General features: G+C 34.4%; 1 protein-coding gene across 3 annotated transcripts in view; it reads left to right on the forward strand.

The window, feature by feature from the left end:
• EYA3 (EYA transcriptional coactivator and phosphatase 3) overlaps positions 1-23,464 on the forward strand; it is an 88,766-nt gene that overhangs the window by 23,836 nt on the left and 41,466 nt on the right. For all 3 annotated transcript variants that reach the window (XM_074305627.1, XM_074305626.1, XM_074305625.1), the window contains exons 2-5: positions 6,253-6,351; positions 10,692-10,735; positions 19,718-19,797; positions 23,276-23,342. In XM_074305627.1, coding sequence (XP_074161728.1) covers positions 6,319-6,351; positions 10,692-10,735; positions 19,718-19,797; positions 23,276-23,342 — 224 coding nt within the window. In that variant the 5' untranslated portion in view covers positions 6,253-6,318. The remainder of the gene's footprint in view (positions 1-6,252; positions 6,352-10,691; positions 10,736-19,717; positions 19,798-23,275; positions 23,343-23,464) is intronic.

Genomic DNA, 23,464 nt, shown 5'->3' on the forward strand with positions numbered 1-23,464 from the left:
CATGTTCTACTTTGTGTTCTGTTTTATTTGTGTCTGTTCTCTACAGCTTTGCTGATCCCCTGATTCTTGGGGCTGAGAGTCTTCTTTTTATGTTTGTATGTGTTATACTTAGCATTGTGTAAATACTTATTAGGTCCCTTAGTAGATTGGTATTTGTGTATGTAATCATAGATTTAGAACTAGTAGAACTAGTCTTTCATTTCAGTCAGGTTTTTAATCTGATATTTCTTTTTTAGGTATCATTAGTTACTTAAGATTACCTCTCAATTAAAATTGAAATTTTGCAGCATTGTGTATAGGAAAGGACATCGGACTAAGTGTCGGGAAAACTGGACTCTGGGTTTAAGTCCTTATTGATTATTTGACTTCTGGAAAGGGACAACCTTTTTGGTTCAGTTTCTTCATCTGTAAAATAAGGCATTTGAATAACCAAACACCTCTTATTATTAAATCTTGATTATGTGCCTTGTCTGGGCTCCATTTTCCCTTACTTCCTATAAAAATTAGTGGTTAAATAATCTCTAATGGTCCTTCCAGCTCTCCCATTTTATGTTTCTAAGTAGCATATACTGTGATTTGTAATATATCTTAATTACTTTTAACTACAGACTGACATTCTCTGTCTGCTTCACATCATTTTCTTTATCATCACTCCTCTTTTTATCTACCCATTTTGTTTCTTTCAAATAAACATAACTATTTTCTTTTCTTTCTTTCTTTCTTCCCCCCCCCCCATTCAGGTGTTATTTATAGACTAGAAGAGTAAATAGAAAAGGGGTTCAGGACAATCTGGATTTCTGGTGTTTTGAACATTAGAAGTGATCATTCAAGAGCTTTTTTTAGCACCAAAATCAGGCAGGATTGCCAGATTATTAGGATGCTTTTTCCTTCCTACAATAGGGAATTTTTTTAAAGGTACAAGCAGGAAGCCTAAGGTTCTTAATCAAGGGAGATGTGGCAAGCTTACTTTCCAATTAGTGGATACCAATTAGATGCCAAAGAGTTCTTCAAGAAAAGGAAGAATCTCCCTGGATGCCCCTTTTATTTTCTGTTTCCTCTCAATCTGGGATTTGAAGCAACTGTAAAAGGCTGATATATATATATATATATATATATATATATATATATATATATATATATATATATATATATATATAATTTTTTTTTTCTGTAACCTGAGAAAGTTTTGTTTTAATATCACATTAGCTTCTATGTAAGAACTTTAGAATTGACACAGGAGGATACAGGACCATCCAGTATGTCCTCATCAAAGAAGATTTTGTGCTTTATGAGCAAAGCAGAATTGAATTAGCTCAAAAGAAATTGCAAGATATGCAAAATTAGAGAGTCCACCCCCAAAGGTTTATAATGACTTTATGTCCAACCTGTGGTAAAGCATTCTGAGCTTATATTGGTCTGACCAGCTACAGTCGGGCACACTGTAACTCTAACATAGTGATGTCATTTTGGTCCTCTTTAGGAATGAGAGACTGAAAACCAAGCAACTAGCTTCTATTATTTCTATTCAGTTTTATTTAGAAATTTAATATAATAGTTAGCTATCAACTACTTGTGTTTCATAGAATGGATTTGAGATGTTTAACAAACCTAGGAGGTAAATGTATAAAACAAACAAACAAATCCCATAAAGAATTATTGTATGCTGCCCTTTGAGTCCTTATAGTTGGTTCAGGTTCTTCTAATTGGGGGTAGGCAAAAGTATTTGTGAATTCAGGATGAAGTAATAGAGTGAAATCCTTTTCTTTATATTGCAAAACCAAGTACACTAAAACAAAGATGAAAAGATGGAAGGTGGAGGAGCTCTAGCTTCTTATTTATGATAATAGATGTGAGGAAAGAGTCCTGGGGCTTGAGTTGAAGGATCTGGATTCAAATCCTGCTGCTGACCTTGAACAAATTATTTAGCTTTTATGACTCTGTTTTCTTGTCTGTGAAAAAATGAGGGTGTTGGATAAGGAGACCTAAGAGCTTTTCCAACCTTCAGTCTGATCTGATCTCAAAGGTGATGAAGTATGCACTTCAGAGGTGAACTAAGTAGTTGCCATTAGTAATGTGAACTTCGTGGAAAGTCATCATAATCTCAGGAACTATTCCTTTTCCCTTTACTCTCTTTTCATAGAAGAAAATGACTTGCTTATAACTAAAGGTAGATTTTTTTTTAAATTTATTTTATTTAAAAAATAAGAAAAACAGAAAAGAAATACAATACAAAATAAAAAAAGAGAACAGTATCATGGGCCCAGCAGAATATTAAGAAGGATTTAAAATATATACAAAAAAATTACTATTTCAATAAAGTATACATAAATATATGTAGCATAAATACAAAGTATATATACTTATATACGTTCCTGAAATAGTAATTTTTATATTAGCAGAAGAAATTATATCTTGAGTGTCCATCTTTTCTTCATGTCCTTTAAAATTGTTCTTTTGTTCTCTGCCGTGAACCTTTTTAACGTTATTCATTTTCTGCCTTTCATTGCCCCCCACCACCCCCATGCATGGTATGATTAAGAGAGGATATGTTTATGCTTATACACTTTATTAAATAATATTTATAATACTGAACTTAAGTCAAAAACATTTTTTCCTTTTGATTTTTTAAATTAATTTTATAATTATAAAGTTTTTTTTGACAGTATATATGCATGAGTAATTTTTTTTTTTATAATAACATTATCCCTTGGGTTCATTTTTCCAAATTTTCCTCTCCCTCCCTCCTTCTACTCCCTCCCCTAGATGACAGGCAATCCCATACATTTTACATGTGTTACAATAAAACCTAGATACAATATATGTGTGTAAATCCAATTTTCTTGTTGCACGTTAAGTATTGGATTCCAAAGGTATAAGTAACCTGGGTAGATAGACAGTAGTGCTAACAATTTACATTCACTTCCCAGTGTTCCTTCTCTGGGTGTAGTTGTTTCTGTTCATCATTGATCAACTGGAAGTGAGTTGGATCTTCTTTATGTTGAAGATTTCCACTTCCATCAGAATATATCTTCATACAGTATTGTTGTTGAAATGTATAGTGATCTTCTGTTTCTGCTCATTTCACTCAGCATCAGTTCATGTAAGTCTCTCCAAACCTTTCTGAATTCATCCTGCTGGTCATTTCTTACAGAGCAATAATATTCCATAACCTTCATATACCATAATTTACCCAACCATTCTCCAATTGATGGACATCCATTCATCTTCCAGTTTCTAGCCACTACGAAAAGAGCTGCCACAAACATTTTGGCACATACAGGTCCTAAAGGTAGATTTTTTTGAAGACAGACTTGAGAGATTATAGGGAATTCTCTGGTCAACCTCTTCCCTTCTTTGGGAAAACCATCCTTCCTGGCAGTGCTTAGCATACTGCCTGGCACACAGAAGTTACTTAATAAATGTTTCTTGACTTGGGATAAATGCAAAACCTTGCAAAAAGCTAGAACTTTGGTTTTGCTAATTCTGTTTCCTCCTCCTTCCCTTATAGAATGTGTTAAAGGGACATTTAGAGAATTGAGACTGATCCTGTGGAGATGTCATTTCAGAGTAAGCATCTTGGCCTCTGGTTTGTCTCAGGACATAGAAATAATTATATATGCACCATATGACCAAAAAATTTTGTTACTTTATTTAGATAGCAAAAGATGTTCTTCACAAAGGTCCTTAGCAGTAAATCTTGAGAATGGTCAGATGCCATCCTCATCTTCTTCAAAAGCATGAGTAAACTAGAAAGAACATTTTGTTAAATGACTCATTTAATTAGATGACCACAGAATTTCAGAGTTGGAAGCAGCCTCAGAGAGGCTGTGTACAGGAACCTAGAATCTCAGAAATGGTGGGGAGGTGTCCCCAAAGTCTTTGTAATAGTAAGAGATGAGTTTTTGGCCACAATTTCTGTTAAAACTTCTCCTAATTAAAAAGGAAGAGATCAGGGAGAAGAAAGAACATCTTTTTACATCAAAATATGTGACCATCTGATCTAAAAGTGAGATTAAAATGTGACTTTCTTATATTTTAGGCCATTCCCTTTGATTATCTTTGTGACCAATCCTCAGATTTCACTGATTTAGAGTGCAGCTGAAGCATTCAGTACAGATTTACACCCTCTCTGCAACTAAGAAGCAGTTGTCTTTCCCAGTTGGCCCATATACTGATAGGTTAAGTAGCCTGAGTCACACAGTTAACATGTGTCAGAAGAGGAACTTGAGAGCAGGCCTTTCTGACTGGGGACCTGGAGTCAGATAGACACATCTTCTTGAGTTCAGATCTGGCCTTAAAATACTAGCTATGTAAGACTAATTCTTAAAATGGATAGATTTTTTTTTTTTTTTTAGCCACATCCCTATTTGGAGTTTTTTTTTTTGGCAAAAATACTGAAATGGTTTGCCATTTCTCTCTCCAGCTCATTTTACAGATGAGAAAACTAAGGCCACAGTCTACAAGCATTTATTAAGTGTCATACTTATGAATTGAGACAACTTTTAGTTGCCTGTAGATTAGTTTCATCTGCATCTGTTGGAAGCTGAATCCTGGTGAGTTTGCATTCTGGCTCAAACCTAATTTCTTACTTCTTTGAAAGAGTGCTGAGCCAAAGAGTTACAGAGGGTGTAGTGTGCTCACAAGCAGAGCTGACCTAGGCTCTGTGCAATCTGTCTTGAGATTGTGAAAACTCAACTAGACTGAACTTTCTTTCCTGGTGGGATTCTTTAAGTTGAGACAGGAAATAATTGGCAGTAGTGATAATATTATTACTAATAACTGAAATCATATAACAGTTTAAGTTTTGTGAAACACTCTATACGTTCTCTTCCTTAAGCAGCCCTTTGACATATGTGCTGTTATTACCCCATATTAAAGATAAGAAAACTGAGCTGAGAGAATTTCTTTTGCCCAGATGGATTTAAATGCAGATCTTTCTGATTTCAAGTTCCAACCATTGTACCACCTAGCTGCTTCGATAAAGCTAACTTAGGAATTACTGCATGTGATCACATCTGTTGTTCTCCCTTTTCTCCCTTCTTTGAGTACTTTTTCTACAGTGTTGAGTGATATAACAGTAAAAGTCATATGAAGCCTGTGAATATTTCCTTGGACTTTAATACTGTCTTGTTCCAATATGTTTGTAAGTCTCCATTCTTTTCTTAGTTGGAGATTGGTGTTGGCAGAAGAAATTAGGGAGTTTATAAATTTTAATGAAAGATTAGCAAATAAAATACACATTCCAATAGAAACTAGTCTCCTTTGCCTCACATATAAATGATGTCTTTAGTGCACCTAGTTTTTCATGTTTTCTCTTCCTTTCTTTCTTCTCTTTCCTTCCTTAACTGAAGTTGATTATTGCCATCAAATAGTGTTAGAAATTTGTTGTTAGAATTTTTTATTGTTCTAACTCCTATTTTCTAATTTGAAAACTAGTACAGTGAATGAGTTTAAAACAAGGAAGATTTTGCTCAAGTAATTGAAGAGAATATTTTTATGGAAGTGATTTACCTCAGAGTCAAATAGTTCTTGAACTTGAAGTAGTGATTTGTATGTAGTAACTTAAAAGATTATTCATTATTTAACCATGCCTAAATTATATTTATCAGTTTCTCTCTCTCTCTCTCTCTCTCTCTCTCTCTCTCTCTCTCTCTCTCTCTCTCTCTCTCTCTCTCTCTCTCTCTCTATATATATATATATATATATATATATATATATTTAATTTTGAATATGCCTGAATTTAAAGATTTATTTCACTTTAAATTAGTCAGGTGTAGTTAGTTGTAGAAGCATTTAATTGATACTCTAGGCTGTCCTATTTAGTGATTTTTTTTTTTTTTTTTGATGTAACAGTTATATAAATGTTCTACATTAAAACAGGTTAGATGTTATCACTGCTTATTGGCATGGTAGGCCAGTTTTATCGTTTATGATGTAACTGTTAATCCTAAAGAAATTTATTTTAGTTCTGTGCACATGGCTGTCACCGGAAGATGTCTTATGTATTAAGCATTAGCATAACCATGATTTAACTACAGTTGAAATGGCTATATGTGTTGGCTTTTGTAAGGCATGAAAAACAATCTACTTTCTATTTTGAAAAACCACGTGCAAGTTTAATATTTGAAGATTGTAACTCATGTGGACAGGTGGGGAGAGCAATATAGGTAAAAAAAAAAATTATCCATGATGGCCTTGATGATAAGCACTTTTCAAGTACATAAAGCTATGCACCCTTTTTTTTTTTTACAGACTGTGTAGATTGCTAAGAAGACTTGCAATCCAGTCACACAAGCATATTCCAGACAGGTGGTACTCATGGAAGAGGAACAGGATTTACCAGAGCAGCCAGTAAGTATTATTTTTGTTTTTTAAACTTAAAGATAATTATTTAAAAGCTTGGTTTAAGAAATTCAAGATATTGTTCAGAATTATTTTATTAGATCTTAAAACAAATGGTGACTAAGTTCCTTCTTTTATATTTCTCAATGACTTCTACAAGGGATTAGATTCTCAGTTTTGCTAATATTTAAAACAAATTTACTGCTCCAGATAAAGGTGAACCAACCAGGATACCCCCCAAAAATCCACCCAAAATGTCTGGACTATTTTGAAACATAAAGAAAAACAAGTGGGGTTTTGGAACCACGTTCCAGGGAGGTTCTGTTACTTTATGATTTTGCCTTTTATGTTGGTTTCCCCAGCTGTAAATTGTAAAGAATAATATTCCAGTTATTTTTCTCCTACAGCTGTTGCTTTGTAAGCTAAGCTGTAAAATACCATAGGAACTTGAGTCATTGTTATTTCAGACAAACAACTTGTAACAAATATGAGCTTCTGTTTTCTTACAGGTTAGACTAGTAGATTGTCAAGTTGATAGTATCTCCAAGGTAGAATGAAGATTTTTGGGGATCTTGTTGTCATTTTTAAACAAAATTCTCCAGCAAGTTGATTTTGACCTGGAATAACTTGAAATTTTCACTGAAGATAGAGGGGTAATGGCTGATAAAGCCTCTGGTCTCTTAGCACAAAACCAGGACTATACTTTGCATTTTTCCCCAGTTTTGCTTTAGAGAATCCTTGATGAAACATCAAAACTGTATTAATTTCATTAAATCTCAACCTTTGAGTACAAATATTTTTAAAATTATCTGTGATAACAAGGGAACTGTGCAGTTCTGCTGTATGCCCAACCAAGTACAATGTTTTTCTTGAGACAAAGCATTTGTGCATTTGAGTGACTTAACTAGCCTTTTTGCCACCTGTGGAACAGAAATTATAATTTTTTTACTTTGGATTATTTTCTCAAAAATAAATGAAGCTCACCTTTCACTTTTAAGAAAAACAATTCTAGGGGCAGCTACACGGCACAATGGATAGAACACCAGCCCAGAAAAATAATTCTAGGATTTTTTTTGCTAATGATAAAATTCAGTATTTCAAGTGAAAGTTAATTTTTTTTTCTTTTCTTTTTTGCTGAGACATTTGGGGTTAATTGACTTTCCCAGGGTCACACAACCAGGAAGTGTTATGTGTTTGAGAACAGATTTGAACTCATGTCCTCATGACTTCAGGGCTGGTGCTCTATCCACTACACCAATGAGCTGCCCCTTGAAAGTTAAAATTTTGAGAAATTTTTATCTTCCATAGTATTAACTTTCCAATGCTTCTAGACATTTCTGATGAGAGCAGTGCTGATATTTATTAAAGAATATAACTTTTTTTATGTTCTCTAATGAAATGTGTGAGTTTATGGAAGAGATTTTTATAACTCAGTGAATCAGCATTTTCCAAATGATTAAAATATGATGCAATGTGATATACAAAATAGTCCAGTGAATTTTAATATAAAAGTGTATGGTTCTACATTGTAACAATCTCTTAAACTATTACTTGGGTAGTTTTGGTATAGTACCAGAGTAGAATGTCTATAATTATCTGAAAAAGCTGTCAAAATACTCTTCCCTTTTCTAATTATATATTTGTGTGAGGCTGGTATTTTTTTCTTCATATATTTCAAACAAAATATATCAGAAGACAGAATAAAGAAATAGATAAGAGAATCTAGCAGTTCTCTGTTAGGACATCCATTAAAGGTATTTAGAAATATGCAAAATGATCATTACACTGATCATACTTCTTACATTTTACATAATCTGTTTTTATAATGTTGATTGATGTTTTGGGATAAACCATTTTCTTGATTTTTATTTCATTTCATTCCATTCATACTGGTCTTTCTAGATTTCTCTGAAACCATTGTTTTTATCTTTTCCTGTAAGACAATATTATTATTTTACTTTCATTACTATAAGTTGTTTTAATCATTTTCCAAATGATGGACAACCTATCCATGTCCAGTTTATCACTACAAAAATATCTGCTATAAATGTTTTTTGTATGATTAGAGTTCTCTTTTGCCTCTTGGAGGTATTGAATCAGTAGTCATTTTTTCTGGGTCAAAGAGTATACAGCTTAATAATTTTTGGAGCATAGTTCCAAATTGCTTTCCAGAATGACTGAACTAATTCACACCTCTATTCATAGTGCATCTATATGCCTGTTTTCCCACAGCTTCAATAATTTATCATTCTTCTTTTCTGTCAACTTTAACAATTTGGTGGTTATAAGGAAGAACTTTAGAGCTGCTTTAATTTACTAAGTGATCTGAGTAGTTTTTTCTTATGACTATAGAGGGCTTGGATTTCTTCCCTTGAGAATTACCAGTTCGTATCCTTTGACCATTAATGAATTAGGAAATGGCTCTTATTCTTATGAAATTGAATCACTTCATTATATATCTTCTAAATGAGACCTTCATCAGAGAAACTTACTGGATGAATTATTTTCCCCGTTAACTATTTCCCTTCTAATCTTATCAGCTTTTGATTCTTATTTTTAAAAAATGGAGATGACAATATGGCTTGCTAAGCAAAATGTATTTTATCTGTGTTTATTGATTAGCATTTGGATAGTATATTCCCCTTCATTAGAGTTCTTCCACTAGAGCAGGGTGGCCACTGTTTAGCTAGCTGACTTCGGAAGGCCCTTTTATCTCTCAGGTTTTGTAACTTGTACTTTTGTTAATTTGTTTAAAAAGAAGATATCTTCATGCTTTGATGTTACTGTGAAGTACAATAAGAGATTCCCATTGTAGGCATGTTTTAAATGTACTAAAATTTTGTCTATGTCATTGTTGTAGCAAGGAGAAAATAGACATTGATAAGAGTTGGAAAAATACTTAGATTTTATCTAATCTAGGGGCAAAAAGAGTTATATTTTATCTCAGTACAAGGTAGAGTATTCTAGCAATCAGAGCTGTTCAGAATATAGAATAGACTAATTCAATATTGAATGAGTGTCTCATTCTTGCAAGTGTTCAGAACATGAGAATGTTCTCATTCTACACTATGAATATAGTTATATAGAGAATATATAATAGAATATAGAGTTTTTGGAATGACACTTCTGTAGTGTTAGAGAGAAGTATTGAAATGTATTATTAGAAGTATGAAATGTATTATGGAAGGAATTATAGAATAGCAAAAGAAATTATGGAATATGGTCCCTAGTATATTTCTCAAATTATTTTCTTTATATTGTATGATGCTGCTTAGGTGCTTTTCTTTTTCATGTCCTCATTCAGTAGCTACTTAACAAAAGGATTTATTAGGTGCTTATTATGTACAAAGGTCTGTGCTAAGCTCTTCACTGCTAAGACAAAATCATTCAGTCCTTGCTATAATAATGCTTGTGTTCTGCAATTGTCATGTTAGGGGAATAAACATTAATTTAATTTTTAAAACTTGAAATACAAGGCAAAACTTAATGGTGGATTTTTTTTTTAATTTTAAAATAACTTTGGAGGAAAACATATTATGATAGTTAAAAGAGGAACAGTGTAGTGTAGCAAAAATAGAACCCTGACTTCTTTGTCTGAAGACCTGGGTTTGAACTAGCTCAGTCACTGGCTCATTATGGCCTTTTGGGTCTCAGCTGCTTTTTCTGTGAAGTGAAAGGATTGGACTAATTGATTTTCCCTTCTTCCTCTAAAATTATGATTCTATAGGGTTTAAAAAAAAATCAAAATTTGTATCCCTTTCTTAGAAAATTGTAATTCTGTAGGCCTTCAACTTAAATACCTGTTTCGCTCGCAAATAGAAAAATCTTCTTGGACTATATAGTGTTGAAGAAAGCAGCAATATGAGAAGCGGAAATCTAATTCTAGTCCTGAATCTGTGATTGAGCCTGAAGAAATCACTTTCTCTTAGTTTTCTCTTCTCCAAAATGAGTAGGGGTTCAAAATGAAGTGGGATGAAATAATATCTAAAGTTTTTTCCAAGTAATGATTCTATGTAATTATCTCTGTGATTGTACTTTAATGTCAATTTAGATGAATTTGTTTTCTGGTGAAAGTTTAGCTTTGAAATAAGTTTTACAAAAAGCACAATAATAATGATAATCATAATCACAATGATATAAAAATTTTTTATCCAATCAACAGTTAAAGTGGTTTATTTAATCATAGTATACAAATACTTGGGCTTATTTAATTTATTCTCAAAATAGAATCTTATAATGAGCAAATCAATAATTGGCTTCCAGTAAAAATTTACTATTCTAGCCCCTAGATTCTCTCTAGGCTAGAAAAATCACTTTCTTAGCATACGTTTATCAATTTGTCTTTGCAGGTGAAGAAAGCCAAGATGCAGGATTCAGGAGAGCAGAATTTAAGGTGCGTAAAGTTGAAATTGTTATCTTCATTATTTCTGGTTTTTTTCCCCTCATCATAATGTGTGCTCTGATTTGGATGGAATGATGTCCCAAATTTAACACTTTATCATTTGCATACTGCTAAACAACTTGGTTTCAGATGGAAATATTTCTTCAAAAAACATTCTCTCTCCCCTCCCCTACCTCCATCTCCTGATTACCAACAGGTATAGTACTTGTTGACTGCTTAATAGGAATGTCTAGTCACATTTTTAGATTTTTTGGTCAAGGGTTATGGGGTGGGAGAGGGAGGACATTGACTAAAAGAATGCAGTTATATTTTATTTATTTTTATATAGCTTTTTATTTTTCCAAATACATGCAAAGATAGTTTTTAGCATTCACTTTTTCAGAACCTTGTGTTCCAAATTTTTTTCCCTCTTTCCCTCCCCCCAAGACATCACATAGTTCAATATAGATTAAACATGTGCAGTTCTTCTAAACATTTTTATATACATCATATTGTGCAAGAAAAATCAGTTCAAAAGAGGGAAAAAATATGAGATAAAAAAAGCAAACAAGTAGTGAAAATACTATACTTTCTCATATTCAGTCTCTCTCTTTTTTTGGGGGGGGGTCGCAATTAGGGTTAAATGACTTGTCCAGGGTCACATAGCTAGGAAGTGTTAAGTGTCTGAACCAGAATTGAACTTGGATCCTCCTGATTGATTCCAGGGCCAGTGCTCTATCCATTGCATCATCTAAGTGCTCCTACATTCAGTCTCTATAGTTCTCTCTGTGGATGTGGTCAGCTTTTTCCATCACAAGTCTATTGAAATTGCCTTGTATTACCTCATTGTTAAAAAGAACCAAGACCATCACAGTTAATCATCATATCATATTGTTGCTATGTACAATATTCTCTTGGTTCTCACTTTACTTAGCATCAGTTCATGTAAGTCTTTCCAGGCTTTTCTGAAATCAGCCGGCTCATCATTTTTCATAGAACAATAATACTCCATTACATTCAGATACTATAACTTATTTAGCCATTCTCCAACTGATGGCCATTTCTAATTCCTTGCCACTAAAAAAAGGCTGCAACATCTTTGTACATGTGGATTTTTCCCCTTTCTTTATGATCTCCTTCGGATACAGATCCAATAAAGACACTGCTGGATCAAAGAGATTAGGCACAGTTTGAAAGCCCTTTGGCCATAATTCCAAACTGCTTTCCAGAATGGTTGGATCATTTCACAATTCCACCAAACAATACATTAGCATCCCAGTTTTCTCACATCCCCTCCAACATTTATCATTATCTTCCACCCTCCCCACCCCCTGGCTGGGGTTAAGTGACTTGCCCAGGGTCACACAGCTAGGAAGTGTTAAGTGTCTGAGACCAGATTTGAACTCAGGTCCTTTTGAATTCAGGGCTGGTGCTCTATCCACTGTGCCACCTAGCTGCCCCCTTATCTTTTTCTGTCATCTGAGGGGGGTGTGAAGTGGTACCTCAGTATTGTCTTAATTTGCATTTACCTAATCAAACTTATTTAGAGCATTTTTTTCATATCACTATAAATGGCTTTAATTTCTTCATCTGAAAATTGTTTCTTCATATGGATCCATTTACCAATTGGGGAATGGCTTGTAGCTTTATAAATTTGAGTCTGTTCTCTGTATATTTTAGAAATGAGGCCTTTATCATAGACACTGGATGTAAAAATTTTTTCCAGCTTTCTGTTTCCCTTCTAATCTTGGCAGTGCAGGTATATTTTAAAGCAGCTGTTTTCTTTTTCTTTCTTTATGTCTTTCTTTTTCTTTTCTTTTTCTTTTCTTTTCTTTTCTTTTCTTTTCTTTTCTTTTCTTTTCTTTTCTTTTTTTTTTTTTTTTTTTTTTTTTTTGGATGAAGAGCATCTGGCAAGAAGGTCCAGAAAAGGTTGCTTGTTTGTTTATCTCTTTGAGGATAATGGCATAAATCTGGTCACAAGATACTTCAAAACTAACCAAACTAAGATAATTTCAGGGCTTTAAAAAAAATTGATTTTAATCCATCAGCCAGTATTATGGCCAAATTAGAATCCTATTTTATATACTTTATAAAATGCCTGTAGTGATATTATAATCATATACTTTTGAAGACTAAAAAGACTTCTGGCCTCTAGAAGACTTTTAGATCATCCCCTGCCCTCCTCTGTTTTTTGTTCTTTTCCTGAACGGCACAAAGCTACTCTAAAGATACTTGTTCCTTTTTGGAAGTTTTGGGTGGAGGAGTATGACTTCTGTTTATATTTAATGCTCAGTTATTTGTGCTAATGGAGGGCTTTTGCCTTTGGAAGACATTTTCAGATCTCCCATGTATATACATTTAAATACTCTTAGAAACGACCTTTATGTAACCAAGAGAGTCCAAAATGAGTGTGTGGCTTATTGAGGCTTGACTGATACCATTTCTTAACTGTTTAAATACAAGCTTGTTATGAGGTAAATAAATAAGGTAACATTCATGACAGCTTTGATGATAGAAGCTTCTGTACAAAAATAAATGATGATATCATTATTCCTTTTTTTTTTTCTTTTTTTTTTTTTTCCCCTGTCTTTATTTCCCCTTAGCCTTGCTTGCCTTTCCCTTTTTGGTTAATAGCATGTCATACTAGATAAATCACTTGGGAACTAGAATGACCTGGGTTCAGTCCAAAACAAGTCCAGCTGCTGGACAGTTCATAATACTCTACGAGCCTAGGGGAGTAACCCAACATCCCTATACTTTAGGCAGTCTCATAAATTGTAGGGAATATGCTAGCCTGCATTGGTAGTAAGATCACAGGCCTCTCTCTACTCTAATCCTCGCCTCCTCTAAACCTCAAGAGAGTTAAGAATAGTGTCCCGCTCCTTTTTTCTTGAAGGGAGATCCATTAAGTAGTTTTTATATTTAGAGTTTTATGAACTTTTGTAGATTTAGGCATTTCTTTCTTGTTTTGTGCTTCTGGTAAATAACTTTCACATTTATAACTTTTGCCATTTCTTTTGTTCATTCTTTAAATAGCTCATAGTTCCACACACATTTTAGAAATGTGAAATCTCTTCTTCGGGGTTGTTTGGGTCTGTTTTTCTCTATCACTTCTTGGGCATGTTGTTTCTTTAGACTAAGTGATGATGGGGATTTAAGACTGAGAGGAATGGTAGACATGATTTGCATAGAGAAGAAAGTGCAAGACTTAGAGCCAGAAGCCCTGGGTGGGAATCTTAACTCAGATACTGGTTTAGGACGTAGCAATCTGAGACCAGCTGAGAACTCACTTCCCTGCTCTTGGTATGTTTGGAGATTTCAAGGGGTAGATAAAAACCAACTGTTCTTGTTTGTTGTTGTTATAATTATTATTATTTTACTGGTGAACTAAAGTAGTCATGGATGACAAGTGACCTGCCCTGTGCCACACAGGCCCTTTGAGTCCAGGCACTCTTTCCAGGACTCTTTCAATATTTTCCTTTCTTTCTTTCCTTCTCTCTTCATCCTTCCTTTTTCTTTCTATCACTTTCACCTTCCTTTCTCCATCCATAGTTTGCCTTCTTTCCTTTGTCTCCTGGCCCCTTTCTGGAAAATATTGACAGACAAGGAGAGACTCCGGGACAGATTACTGGAATAAGTTTCCATCTGTCCCCTCTCTCCTTCATCTTGTGCATCCTTCTCCCTCCCTCCTCCCCCCCTGCTCAGCTCATCACAGAAATTGATCATGGTTCTTCTGTCACCATTTCTCTTCTGATTTTCAAGGTCATTTGTCAATATCTACTTTCTCCCCACTAATCTCTGGATCATAGAATTTGAAAAAAAACAAATAGGATCTTCAAGATCATTTGATATCATCCTTCCATTTTAGGAAGGAACAGAGGAAACAGAGACATAGAGAAGTTGAATGATTGCCCTAGCTCCTGTAGGAGAGCAGAGCTAGAACTAAAATATAGGTTTCTCAAATGGAATCTATTGTAGTAGTGCTTTCTCACTACTGTCATTTCTTGTTATACACTGACATGTCCTCCTGATAATTGTGACTTTGATGCTGGTGGTGGTCCCCAGATTTATGTAACAATTTCACATTTGTGCCAGAGGCACTACTGGAGTCACCTTGGCCCAACTCTGAGCTAAGAAGTTAGGGCTGGTCTGCCTTGCTGCTGCCACTCCCTTGTCATCCTTCAGTTTGGATATGGCCTAAAAAGGACTACTGTGAGACTACTGAGTCCTCGATACTACCCAGCCTCCCTTTGGCTGGCCTGGGCCATGGTGTCCTAAGCAAAGGTTTTATATCATTCACTAAGAATACAGTTGCTAATTGATGGAGATAGAAGTGATCCTTAGTCAAAGGAAATCAGAGTCACTCATGCTCCTGAGGACTTAACACTTACTTCTCCAGGGTCATCCTGGATGAATATAAGCCAGATAGCCTTTACATTTTGAAAAAGGATGGTGGGGAGAATGTTGTGAATATCTATGGCAGGGATTTGAGCAATTTCTCTGTACAAAATAACAGAGCAATGTGAATCTTTTGTGAAATTCAAACATGATCAGATCATGAAATGGTATTGGACAAGCTATACATGTCTTAAAGTTTCTTTTTATATCCAAGTAACTGATCTGTTCACAAGAGATAGCAAATATATGCTTTTGCAGTTGATTTGCTATCATAGTGCAGTTCCAACTTTTCTACCTAAGAACTTTTGAAATATTTTAGCAAGTTCATTTTTATATAATTTGAAAGACCTTGAAACTTAATGGTAACTGTTGCAAGCTTAACTTTATTTTTTGTTCAGTTAATAAACAGTTTGCTTTACAGTGAGGAACTGCCCAAATACAAACTATATGGAGTAATGTTTTGGTGACTACAGAAATTACCATTGGATTGTTGTATGTATGTGTGCTATTATTATTGTTATTATTAAATATAGGGGCTATTTTCAGGTACACATCCTTAATCAAAATTTAGATTGGATAATAGAAGTGATTATGACAGGAAAAGATTTTGTAGTCACAGATTAGATATTAAGGAGCTTCACTAGCACTTTTGACCTCTTAGAAGAAAATGGTTCCCTCTCAAGCAGTGAGTTTTGCTTATTTTAGTATCACACAAGTGAAATAGCTCGCTTGTTCACCATAATATTGTTATGGTTAATTATAAGAAACTACAAAACAGTTTGTTTTGTTTTTTTTAATAGCTTTTTATATACAAGATATATGTATGGGTAATTTTTCAGCATTGACAGTTGCAAAATCTTTTGTTCCAATTTTCCCCCTCTTTCCCACCAATCCCTCTCTCAGATGGCAGGTAGACCAATACATGTTAAATATGTTAAAGTGTATGTACAAACAGTTTTTTCATATTCTTCCAAGATGTTTTCCTTGCTTGGCTGCTTGGATTTTGGGGCCAGGATGGAAGAGTGTACAGTCCTCTGCCCTTAGTTGATAACATGCTGTTCTTTGAATTTCCAAGGTTGGGGGACAGAAAATAATCCTATTTTGTATAATTGGAAGTTCAATATGCATTTTTTTTTCTTTCTGTAGAGACCATATTCCATATTTCAGGGGTTAGCACAGTGTATGCCAGGCACTTGTTAGGTGCTTAATAAATGTTTGTTGACTGATACCAATGCTTTGTTTCTTGAAAGCTATATTAAAATTCTTTTTCATTTAATATAAGCAAGGTTGTTTAAGGCTTTATTTTGGAGGGAACATGCTAACTTTAATTCATATCTATGCCAATACCCTTCTATATAAATAATATTTAGAGACAATTATTCTTTTTCTTTTTAAAATTTAACATTTTTATTTAAAATTTTGAGTTCCAAATTCTCTCTCCTCTCTTAGATTAGATAAGCAGTCAAATAGAGGACATGTACAATTGTGTGAAACATTTCCATGTTAGTTACTTTGTATAAGAAGACTAATAAAAGAGAAAGAAAGAAAGAAAAATAGTTTGCTTTGATCTGTATTTAGTCAATATCATTTCTTTCTCTGGAGGTGGATAGCATGTTTCATTATTAGTCCTTTGGGATTGTCTTCAGTCATTGTATTGATGAGAATAGCTAATTCTTTCACAATTCTTCATCACACAATATTGTAGTTACTGTGTACAATGTTCTGGTTCTGTTCACTTTACTACACATCAGTTCTTGTCTTTCCAGGTTTTTCTGAATTCATCCTGCTTGTCATTTCTTGTAGCACAATAATATTTCATTACAATCATATCCCACAGCTTTTTTAACCATTCTCCGTTTCATGGACATACCTTTGATTTCTAATTCACAACTACAGCAATAGTGCATTAGTAGTATCCCAGTTTTCCCACATCTTTTCTAATATCCAACACTTCTTTTTTTGTCATATTACCCACTCTAATAGGTGATACCCCAGAGTTATTTTAATGTGTATTTCTGTGATCATTAGTGACAGAGCATTTTTTAAAATGATTCTAGACAGCTTTGATTTCTTTGTCATATTTTTTGATCATTAGTTTAATTGGGGAATGACTTGTATTTTTTTATAATTTTTTATGAATTTGACTCCATTTTCTATATATTTGAGAAATTAGGCTTTTATCAAAGATACTTGATGTGAAATTTCCCCCAGCATTCTGCTTTCCTTCTAATTTTGTTTGCATTGGTTTTCTTAACTTTTTCCCTTATAAATCTGACAGATAACTATTCCGTACTTTTTAAATTTGCTTATGGTGTCATATTTTATGGGTAAATCATGTAAACCCCCCCCTTTTTTTAAACCTTATTTTAGTATATGGTGTTCCATACTTCTTTTCTGTCACACTTTTTCCAGTTTTCCCAGTTGTCAAATAATGAGTTTTTGTTCCATAAATTCCACAAAGTTGAATCTTTGGGTTCATCATATACTAGATTACTCTGTCCTTTACTATAATATTCCATTGATCCATTGCTCTATTTCTTAACAAGTATCAGATTGTTTTGATAATAATTGCTTTATAATATAGTTTGAGATCTGGTATGAGACAGTTTTTTTTTATTTTAGTAATATTTTATTTTTTTCAGTTACATGTAAAAATAGTTTTCAGCATTCATTTTTGTAAGATTTTGAGTTCCAAATTTTTTCTTCCTTTTTCCCTTACTTCCTACTTCCATAAGACATTAAGCAATCTGATTATATGTTGTGCTTGTACAATTGTTTTAAACATATTTCCATATTAGTCATATTGTGAAAGAAGAATAAGAACAAAAGGGGGAAAAAACACTAGAAAGACAAACAAAAATGATGAAAATAATAGAGAAAATAGAGGCTTCAATCCACATTCAGTCTCCATATTTCTTTCTGAATGTAGATGATATTTTCCATCCCAAGTCTATTGAAATTGCAAGACAGTTATTCTTCATCAGTTGATGTAGAGAAACTTTTGAATAGTTATATATGTAAACACCTTTTGATGAATAACTTAAATCTAACAGAAAAACTATGATACTATTCATTTTTAAAATATAATATTAAGAAGCAAACCAATGAAATACTTATACATATATATATATATCTCCCTCACATGGCACAGCGGAAAGAGCAACAACTCTGAAATCAGTAGGACCTGAGTTCAAATCTGGTCTCAGACACTTAACACTTTATAGCTGTGTGACCCTCGGTGGGCAAGTCACTTAATCCCAATCTCTCTCCCTCCCCCCCAACAAAAAAAAAAAAACAACAAAAAACCCTACCTCATAGTAGCCTAGATACAGCTATATCTGTCAGGTCTTAACTTATTTTTTTCCTATTCTTTTTTTACTGACACTATTTATGCTGAAGGCTTCTGGGCCTATGGATCCTCCTACTCTAGTTCTTAGAGAACTATCATCTCATCAAGGCCATGAAGCAGCAGGAAGAGAGAGAACTAAAGCTGAGAAGTATTGAAAGAATGGGGGAAAAAATAGAAATTGAAATAAAGGAGACAATTGTAGAAAAAGAGGAGACAGGAACCTTGGAGGGGAAATGTACTTCATGTTTGTAAGCACTGGTATCAGTCTTCCCACAATCAACATTTGGGACATATCTACTAGCCCATTCCAGTCATGCTTCTATATAAGAGTCACCTTTCTTAATTTGTTCTCTGATTTACTTACCTTGGGTTTAAATGTATTGTTATTGAGGGGTAGGAAAGGGATAGGTATGTTTTTCCATCATTTTTCTATTTGATGAGAATAATAAAGTAGCTCCCTTTTATAGTGCTGATGTCAAGAGATAGGAATAATATCTCATTCACAGGCTATAAATTTCTTCTGTTATCTTATGCTTTGGGAACATAATCTGGCCCTTAGTATATTGAATCAGTGTGCAAATTAGTTCTCCTAACCCATAACAGACCCAGTAAGTCTTTAAACTTTTCCATTTCCTCCTCTCATGTGTTTTTGTTTCTCTTAAATGGAAAAGAAGCATTTAGGAGTTAAGTTTTATTTTATAGTAATTATGGTAATTTTAGTAATAATATACTATGCTCTACCACAAACCAGGCTACTTTCTGGAACTTCTGGGGGGGGTGGCACTTTGGGAATCCTATCCTTAACTTTTCCCTGAAAGCTTCAAAGAGATCTTATAGACCTGAGAGTCTCAAAGCTTCATTGCCCTTTAGGGAGCAAGATCAGGTTGGGGAGAATTTCTTCCAGATTCACCAGGAATATTTATTTATTCCACCCACAAATATAGAAACGTCCTTCTGTGTGTAGGTACATTCCATATGGTTTGGGAGAGATGTATGGGTAAATAAAACATGGTTCCTCAGAGAGCTTACCACTTAGTAGGGGAAATTATGAAATGTGCCCCAGATAAATAGAAAGTGGATTAGCCCATGAGAGACTCCGGAGAAGAAAGGCAGATTGCTATGGGTTCAGATGGTAGAATAAGAATAAGAGCACTTCCACCCAAAATGTGAAGAAGCTAATATTTAAGCATTGTCGGTCATTTCAGTTGTGATTTTGGTGGCTAACATTAATTTTGATTTTTTTCTAGTCAGGTGAGCAACCCTGAAGGCAGTGATCAGAAACCTGAAACTTCAAGTCTTTCTTCAAACCTTACCATGTCAGATGAAAGTAAGTACCTAAAAAACAGATCCCTTCAGTAATTCATTTTCATGGTGTGCAGAAAGGACCAATTTCACTTCTCCTGACCTGTTGGATGGAGAACAAACAAAATCACCCAAATGCTCAGCTAGTGAATCCCATTCAGTGATTTCTTTCACATTCTAAGCAGAGGGTATGTTTCCTAGGGAGATCAGAGCCATACTTAGCATCAGAAAAGCTTGTGAATCCTTATAGGACTTCAAGGCTTAACTGAGCCTAGGCCCAAGAGAAAAATTTAAGAGCTTGTACAAATTACTATTAAGCTGTCACATTAATATCTGAAAATATTCTGAGAACCAAGTCTGCTTTTGTTTTCAAGATTTGCAGGTTACCAAACTCTCACTAATGCTCCCCTAGCTTCCTTTTTAGATCACAATAATAACAAAGGGTACTTACTTCTATAGGAGGTCTATACCCATTATGAATCAGTCAGTCAAAAAATGGAATGAAATGGGGAAGCCATTATTAAGGGCCTAACACTATACTTAGCATTTAGGATACAAGAAAATAGAACCATATTTTTCAAAGGGCTCATGTTCTAATTAGGGGCAATCCACACATAAAGGAAGGTTCAGTTTCTTACCCCCCCCCCCCAAAAAAAAAAGAAAGAAATCTAAAAGAAATAAGTTGATCCCTTTCCTGCCACTGGGAAGTCTAGGGCTGGTGATTTCTTGAGCTTGGGAGTTTTTAGCTCCAAACAGGTTAAAGCCAATTAGGGATCTTCAGTAAACCTGTTATCATTAGTGTGAACTCCTGATGGGATAGGTGAAGCAGCCCACGTTTGGAGAAGGAACAAGTCAAAGCTTCTTTGCTACTCATTAGTGGGATCATAACTGAGAGGTGGACTCTGTACCTCTTGAGTAAGATAGTGAAACTTCTCAAAAGAGAGGGAGAGGGAGACAGAGATGCTAAATACTCACTTTTCTTCCACCATATGACTTTTAAAAATTCTATCTCTATGGGACATTTGCCTTTCAAAAATTTTCCCCCTCCAAAATTTTTCATTATTTTATCTTAGAGAACAGAGATTCTTCATCTTTTTTTTGTTCTGTGAATTTTTTCTCTGAATGTTTTCAAATGTATAAAATAAAATATTTAAGATTACAAATGAAAATTTGTTATGTTGAAATGCAGCTATTAAAAGCTTGCAGATTCTAGGAATTCTTAACTCCTGCCTTAGAATATCCCATTATAACCTAAGGGTCCCATTTCGTGGCTGTAAAAGGCACTACCTTGAAGCTGTCTGCCCTACCCCTCAATCAATGGAAATTCTGTCTCTTATGATGACTTTGATGCTCAGAATGTATTTCTTCCTCCCCCTGGTTCTCCAAATAATGACACTAGACCAATGCATAACCAACCCTTAGAGGATCCCTGGTACAGATCCCTCCTTGATATGATATATGTCATATTCTCTTTGTCTTCTCCTTTGATTTTACTGTTGTATTTTACCAGTTTATTCCTTTATCATTAAATTTCCCTGGCTCTCAAGAATCTGGGGCTAGATCTCACTTGTTTTTGAGAACAGCGGGTAATATGGAATTAAACCCCTGACTCACAATTCCCAGAATTTTTACTTTGCGTTCTCTTGGATAATATCTTTGAGGACTAAAATAGTTTAGGGGAAAAATTTTTAAAGATCCTCAGGTAAAAGATTATGGTAATATCAGATTTTCTGTTGAATGTGCAGTTTCTATCTATAGAATTGGTATTAAAACTGATTTCACAGTAGTATTAGTAGTAGGCATTTATATAATGTTTTACATTTTTCAAAGTGCTGTATTTGTCGTATTTAATTTGATCTGCACAACAACCATGGGAGTTAAGTGCTCATTTTCCATTTTATGGTTGAGAACACTTGAGGAAGAGAATTTAAATGATTTGCCCAAAATCACATGGCTAAGTTAATTATCTGAGGCTGCATTTGAACTCAGGTCTTCCTGACTTCAGATTTAGCATTTTTACCCACTCTTTTGCCTCACTTCTTAATGTCAGCCCAATACTTCTGGTTACTTAATTTGTTATTTTGACCATGACCTTTAAATTTTCAAGAGTGATTTCTTATTTCCTCCCTATTAATAGCCAGGGCCAAAACTATGGGACTCATTAGGTAATTAGAGAAAGCTCATCATTTTCCCATTAAGTAGATTTTACTCCTTAAACTTAAAAGTAAGTTTGGAGAGTCTGTTTCAGAGCTCATTTTGTTTCAGAGTCATTCAAACATTTGTTTAATCTTCCCCCGAACTAAAGTTCCTCTTTGACTTCTTTAAAATCATCTAGAAAGAGGCAGTTTGGTCTACTTTTCCATTGTTTACCCTAGAGAGCACACTCTTAGTAATTTTAGACAAAGATCTTGTCATATCTAATAGTATAGCATGAATTTATCCTATAAGATCGAATAGGTTACTTCCTACCACTGAGGTGTGAACATTTTGCCTTATTTTTCCTTTACTTGAGGGGGTGTGCTCCCCAGAAGAAGGACAGCAAGGTGTTGCTAAGAAAAGGCCAGTCACCTGAAGGGGATCCCCCTTGGAGTGTGGACTTATGTTCTGGTTTTGCCTCCTTTTCAAGTGATATTGGACAGCCCTTTAGGAATAAGTCCTTTAGAAAAGAGTCTCTCTTATTTAAGTTATGAGATTGTAAACTGAAGTCCAAAACCCTTTTTGCCACAGATTTACAATCTTTCCACTGTAAAGTGAATGAATTAACTGGATGATCCCTAGAGACCTTTTCAGCTTTAAAATTCTGTAATTCTGTTAGTTACAGAGAAATCTTCAGCTTAGCTCTTTGCTGATTTTAAAGCAGTTTTGGAACCCTAGTTTTCCAAGTCTGCCACCTGCCATATCCTTTTGATGTCCATTCAACTCAGAAAAGTCCCCCACTCTTCACAAGGCATCAGAAGCAGATGAAGTTTTAGAACCCTTCAGTTTGCTTCTTGGCAAGACCTTTGCTCCCAAATAGCTCCCAAAGGGATCCAAGAGACAACAGAGCTGCTTCTGCTACATTCCCAGAAGTGGAGTTGTCTACAGATTGGAGAGGGCAGTGAATGCAATCTGTGACCCTCTTACATAGTTAATGTCTGAGCATATGGGCCTCCTGAAACCTGTATGGGTGTGGAAAATGTCCCTGTCCTTTTTCCTTCTCTTCTGAACTTCCTTCTGCCGGAACAGAGTATCCAAGCCCAAAGGAGTTCTAACCCTCTTGTTTTGCTCAGGAGGAAACTGATCTCTTAAAGGGAAGTGGTCCTACTTGGGACCACTAATCCCATCTGGGACTAGAATTCAGGTCTCTTGACTTATAGTCCAGTTATTTTTCCACCTCAACACACCAGTCGTCTTGTATTGCTTTTAAAGATTGTACTGTAGGATATTTGGCTTTATTTAAAAGTATATTTCTATTTCTATTTCACCAGATGGTTTTGTTGTTGTTGTTGTTGTTTTTTTTTCAGTTATGACATGTGCTGATTACATCCCTCAATCATCAAATGATTATACCTCACAGATGTATTCTGCAAAGTAAGTTTCTATTTCTAAAATTCACATACTGTTTCTCTGGATTTTTTTTTTTTTTAACCAACTTACTTTGAATACTGAATTATTTTTTCTTACTCCTCTTTCTCTCTAAAGTTTTATGATTC

The sequence above is a fragment of the Sminthopsis crassicaudata genome, chromosome 3 (genome assembly GCF_048593235.1).
Source record: "Sminthopsis crassicaudata isolate SCR6 chromosome 3, ASM4859323v1, whole genome shotgun sequence".
Lineage (NCBI taxonomy): Eukaryota > Metazoa > Chordata > Mammalia > Dasyuromorphia > Dasyuridae > Sminthopsis > Sminthopsis crassicaudata.